Here is a 5,811-nt window from a genome sequence, read left to right on the forward strand (position 1 = left end):
GGGCTTAGAGCTCCTATCCATGACTGGACAGTGCATGCCCATCCCCACAGAGCGTGCTCCAGCACCAGGCAAAATAGGCAATGTTGGACATCCCTTGAAATTGCTGATATCAGACTAGATAATCAAAATGGTCCCTTATTACCTTAAAATTGATGAATCTATGATATACACCATAATCTTACAATCTGATCTGGTAGTAAAAAATGCCATGGAAGTCAAAAGCCATCTCCCAGAGTTGTTGTGTGATCTGATCAGGTTGGGCATTGAAAAATCTATCAGTGTCTTATACAGGAAGCCATGCATAAGTGCCGAGGAATGTTATTTTAAATTAGGCCAGAGGGAGCACTGGGGAAATGCATTCGACAGCCGAAAAACCACAACCCAACCCAAAACCTAAAATGCTGCACTGGACTTCCAGAGCAGGAAAAGGGGAAGCCTAAATGGACTTTTCTATAGAGCTGGTTGGAATTATTCAACTATTAAAATTTTGGTGAAAATTGTTAAATTCCAACTAACCAAGATGAACATTTTATGAAATGTTTCTTATGTTAAGATTTTTTTTTTTTTTTTGCTTTGACATTTCAAATTTTGAAGATGTAAAATCAGGACACTACTTTGATTAAAGATTATCATTTGATTTTTCAATGATCTTTAGATCTGGTCAAAAGGTTCTGGCTATCAAAAGTTTGAAGAAAGTTTATTTATTTATTTATTTATTTATTTCATTTAAGAAAAGTTTCTCTTCCTATTTTCCCAACAGGTTTAGAACAGGTCAAAGTTTTTCAAATGGAAAAATTCCAATTAAAAAAGTGAGGGTCATCGGGAGAAATTCAACAAAATGTTTATGAATTTCCCTTATTCCCCCCATTTTGATTGACTCTGCTTTTCATTCTTTAATTTCTCTGGTTGTGTGAAGAGATGCTCTTCCCTATTGTTCTTCTAAAGGCTCCCTTCACCTCTTTGTTCCTCAGAGTGTATATTATGGGGTTCAACACTGGGGTGACAACTGTGTACATGAGGGAAATCATTTGATCACCCTCCTGGGTGGAGATAGACTTGGGCCTCAGGTAGGTGAAAAGGGCTGTTCCATAGAACAAAGTCACCACCATGAGATGGGAGGAGCAGGTGGAGAAGGCTTTACGCCTTCCCTCTGCCGATGGCAGTTTGAGGATGGTGGAGATAATGCAGATGTAGGACAGGATTATCAGCAGGAAAGGGCTCATGATAAACAGCACGGACAGAGCCAAGACCACAATTTGGTTTTTGGATGTGTCTGTGCATGCCATCTTTATCACTGGTGGGATGTCGCAGAAGAAGTGGTGGATGCGGTTGGAGCCACAGAAGGGAAGGCTGAAGATCCATGTGGTTTGAACTACTTCCACCAAGATGCCAATGGTCCATGAAGCACCCACGAGCTGTGCACACACCTGGCCACTCATGATTGTTCTGTACTGCAGGGGGTTGCATATAGCTATGTAGCGATCATACGCCATGGCTGCTAGAAGGCAGCATTCCGTGAGGCCCATGATGGTGAAGATGTACATCTGGGCAGCGCAGCCTGCAATGGAGAGGGTCTTTTGCTCCACCAGGAGGTGAGCCAGCAGCTGAGGGACCACACTGCTTGTGTAGCAGATTTCCAAGAAGGACAGGTTGAGCAGGAAGAAATACATGGGGGTGTGAAGTGAGGGATTTAGCTTTATAAGGAGGATAATGAGCAGGTTCCCCACCAGGGTGACCAGGTAGATGACCAGAAACACCAGAAACAGAAGGATTTGGAGTCTGGTAAGGTACGAAAACCCCACCAGGATGAACACATCAGAAATGGTCTGGTTCTCATTAGGCTTTCTCTCAGAATATGTCATCTGCAAGGGTGACAAAGAGAGAGACACTGGAGCTGAATCTGAAGAATACCATATATGTGCATGTGAATCATACAGTTCATACTGGTTTCCTACATGTTGGGACGCTTCAGACAAAAACTTGCTGCAGTTCTGTATATAAAGATGTAACTGGGCCCAATCATTATTGAGTGTAAACTGGTATAGCTGTATTGATATCAATCAAGCTATGACTTTGTAGATCACCTGGAGATATGACTGTGACACTGCTTCCCATATTTTTCATAGTAATAATATGATATGATTGTGTCATAATCCTAATGTATTTTATGCAAAATAGGTTATGTGAGGTATCATTGGAGAGGTTATGATCTACTGAATATGATTAGCTTATTTGTATGCAAGTATCATTGCTGTATCTAAAGTTAGCAATATTGACTATACATCTGTACTACAAAAGTGTTTGTACCTGGGGAATGCCCACTAGACAGAATGCAATGATTCTGGCTGGCTAGCTGGGAACAAGTCAATGGACCATTAGGAAGAACAATAGGTCTTTAAAGATGCTAATCTCCCACCTTCCTGAGAAGCTTTCCAGGGAAGCTACAAACTGCCTGTGACCTATGGCTGCTCTGACAGTGCAGGGTCATGTGTTCAAGTCACAAGGTACTGGTTTCCATGATAAAACACCAGTATTTTTCCACTGAGGGGTATGGGAATCACACTGAAAGATAAAGGATTTCTGTTATATGTAAATCTTATTTAAGGCAGGGGAGTGAGATAATCAGGGTTCGTTCTTCACTGAATCCCCGCCCAGGATGACTGCTGGAAACATCTAAGGAACAAAGATAAAGGGGGGGATAAGGGCTGAGCCCAGGTTGAGAAGGTGTCTGACCTGTGAAAGAAATACCTGGAGTTTTAAGCTGCAAGCAAGAGCAGCTTGCTTTCAAGAACTTCTGAAATCTGCCTAAATCAACATTTAGGGTGAGAAATTACTATTTGTAACCAGTTTCTTTAGTATATTAAGCTTATATTGTGTTTTTGTTTTATTTGCTGGCTAATCATAGAATCATAGAAGATGGGGGTTGGAAGAGACCTCAGGAGGTCATCGAGTCCAACCCCCTGCTCAAAGCAGGACCAACACCAACTAAATCATCACAGCCAGGACTTTGTCTAACCAGGCCTTAAAAACCTCTAAGGATGGAGATTCCACCAACTCTCTCTTGAGTGCTGGGCAATTCCCTAGCTGAAGCCTTCCCATGCAGTTCTGATTTCAGTGTCTGTTTCTTTCCACAGCTGGATGTGTCCCTGCCTTCATGTGTGCTGGAGGAGGGTGAGGGCCTGGCTCAGCAGGACAATGTAAGGGACCCCAGGCTTGTGGAACAGGTGGGCTGAGTGTTACCCCAGTACATCAGGTGGCACCTCGGGGGCGGGGGGGCAACCCATCACAATGACCACTTTGACACCAGTGGAAATACAACTGATTTACAACACATGGGGATCTGATAAATTTACTCTAAAGGAGCTACATCAGTTTATACCAGCAATGGAGGAATACCAGTTTCCAGTATCAGGGGTTCTGTTCTTCCTCTTCGAACACATTTCTTTTCTGTCTACATGAAAATTCAAAAAGGGATTTTTCTTTCTTTCTTTCTTTCTTTCTTTCTTTCTTTCTTTCTTTCTTTCTTTCTTTCTTTCTTTCTTTCTTTCTACAGCCACGTTTATCAAATAAGATTTCTCAAATGAGGACAAATTCTGATCTCATTCAGATCCTAATCACGAGAATTGTGATACGAATGCAAGTATTCCCACTTCAATTACAATTCACATACGTGAGGACTACTCACATGAGTAAACTGATGCTGCTGAGCCCAACATGATTGAAGAACTTTAAAGAATGGGAAGTGCAATAAATGGTGAAAACAATGGGGGACTTTGAACTTTTGTGTACTATTAAAAGTTATTCTTCCTTAAATATTAGAGAACAACTTAAATCATTCCTGCCATTATCATCACAACATTTGTAATGCATTGGTTTCTCTCAATATTCAAAATAAGAGCTAGGGCCAATCCCTTTGCTGGTGTAAATCTTAACAGCTCCATGGGTATAAAAAGAGCTATACTGCTTTACAACAGTGGAGGATCTTTCTCTAATCACCTTGCTACAAAGAATTTTAGAAGAAGGAAGATCCTACAATGTACGAAGAGATGATTTCCAGAGAAGTTTTACTTCTAGGTTGTTTGTTGACAAGGAACTTCCTAATAAAAGGCATGACAGTGAAATGACAGAGTTGAAATAAAAATGAGCAATAACAATTATTGTATTTTGCATATCCTTACCACCTTCAATATGTGGCTCTCAAAGCAATGTGTCAAATAATAGTGAGCTACTAAGGGGGAAACTGGGAATGATAGGGGGCATGATAGGTGTGAAGAGACTGTGTTTACAGAACGAGTCAGCATTCCTGATACGTGAAACTCTAGCATAACCACAGAACCATTCTCCTGGAAATTGAACACACTCGCACACATTCAATGAAATAGAGAAAATTAAATCCAACAACCAAAGCATACTGTAGAGGTGCACTATGCACAGTGCACTACCTAGAACAATTTAAAATAAAAAGAATGATGTTCTCTAAATAGGGAGACCTGGAGAAGAGGTGGGAATTCTTCAGCCTCTCTTAAGACCTACTTTGGGGAACCTCTATTGATGTTTGTGAGTACTTTCCTCAGCATGACCATTGTGGTACATGCGGAGCTGGCTAGAAAATGGAATTTCCATCTCATGGGAAATTCCAATATTCCAATAATTGTTGTCATCCTGAATTGATATGAAAAGTTGAAATAGCGAAAACCTTAAATTTGATTCAGAAGAGTCCACATGAAATCGAATGGAAAATTGAAAACTGACATCAACATCAACATTTTCTCATGGAAAACATCAATATTGATTAAACTATTTTTTCAGAAGGGATTTGTATTTCTTTCTTTATTTGTTGGCTGACATTTGGAGTGGCTCTAAATAAATGGAGAAATGTACTCACCATTAGGAATAAGGTCTGTATAGATGCTTGTTGCTGGCAGTTGAGTGATATTTTCTGAGTTCTTCAAGGCATCTGGACACTCCATTAGTATACAGGAGAACATGAAAGCAATTAAAGAAGCATACATTTTGTGGAGGAAGGTTTGAGAAAAATTCAGCTAAAAGAGACCACCATTTAACTCTTGGGCAGCAGATGCACAGCATGCGCTATGGTCGTATTCTGGGAGTGGACTCTCTTATTAGAAGAGATCAGGCTGAATCTTCCCAGCTGACTGTATTCAGATCCAAATACAAGACCCACTTCAAGAAACAACATTTCCACTCAGACTCAGTCAATGATGATGACAGTTGAGGAACAGAGGGGAGTATGGACGAGATGAGGGAGAAGCAAGAAACCCCAACAATAACACAACAACAGCAAAAATAGTAAGTACAATCATGGCATGATGATGAGCATGTTTGGTGCTTATCTATCACCATGGTGGGCACTACGGAATTATGGGACCAGAACTTCGCCTGGTGTAAATTAGCATAACACCACTGAAGTCAAACTCATGACCTGACCCATGATTATTAAACTAGTTGAATTCAGAATGATAGATTCAGAGACGAATAGATAGATTGCCAGATGGATTTGACTAGATAGATAGATAGATAGATAGATAGATAGATAGATAGATAGATAGATAGATATGAACACAGACAAAACTCATGTGCTCAGACACACATTAAGATTCTCTGCCCGTATCTGGAAAATTCAGATGAAGAAACCAATGACATGATCTTGCTCCCATTGCAGACTGCGGCACAACACCCATGGATTTCAGTGGGAGAATGGTTAGGGGCTTAAGTCATTCATTTATAACCTACCTTGTTTAAGAAGAGTAGTTCTGTCTCCTAGCTACAAATGCAATATGTGTTGAAGGA

At 40.5% G+C, this 5,811-nt stretch overlaps 1 protein-coding gene across 2 annotated transcripts; it reads right to left on the reverse strand.

Moving 5' to 3' along the window:
- Positions 1-260: 260 nt before the first annotated feature.
- On the reverse strand, positions 261-5,440 carry LOC102934412 (olfactory receptor 10A4). Of its 2 annotated transcripts, XM_043527294.1 has the most exons (2): positions 5,426-5,440; positions 261-1,841 (listed from the first exon to the last, which is right to left on the reverse strand). In XM_043527294.1, the coding sequence occupies exons 1-2, from the start codon at positions 5,438-5,440 to the stop codon at positions 894-896; spliced, it is 963 nt and encodes a 320-aa protein (XP_043383229.1). In that variant the 3' UTR covers positions 261-893. The 2 variants fall into 2 exon arrangements, with proteins under 2 accessions (XP_043383229.1, XP_037733079.1); XM_037877151.1 differs by lacking the exon at positions 5,426-5,440 and having other exon boundaries at positions 261-1,862.
- Positions 5,441-5,811: the final 371 nt, after the last annotated feature.

Source organism: Chelonia mydas, chromosome 13 (genome assembly GCF_015237465.2).
Source record: "Chelonia mydas isolate rCheMyd1 chromosome 13, rCheMyd1.pri.v2, whole genome shotgun sequence".
NCBI lineage: Eukaryota > Metazoa > Chordata > Testudines > Cheloniidae > Chelonia > Chelonia mydas.

Coding starts and splice junctions, on each gene's coding strand:
- LOC102934412 (XM_037877151.1), bottom strand. CDS start 1,862: ATGACATATTCTGAGAGAAAGCCTAATGAGAACCAGACCATTTCTGAT.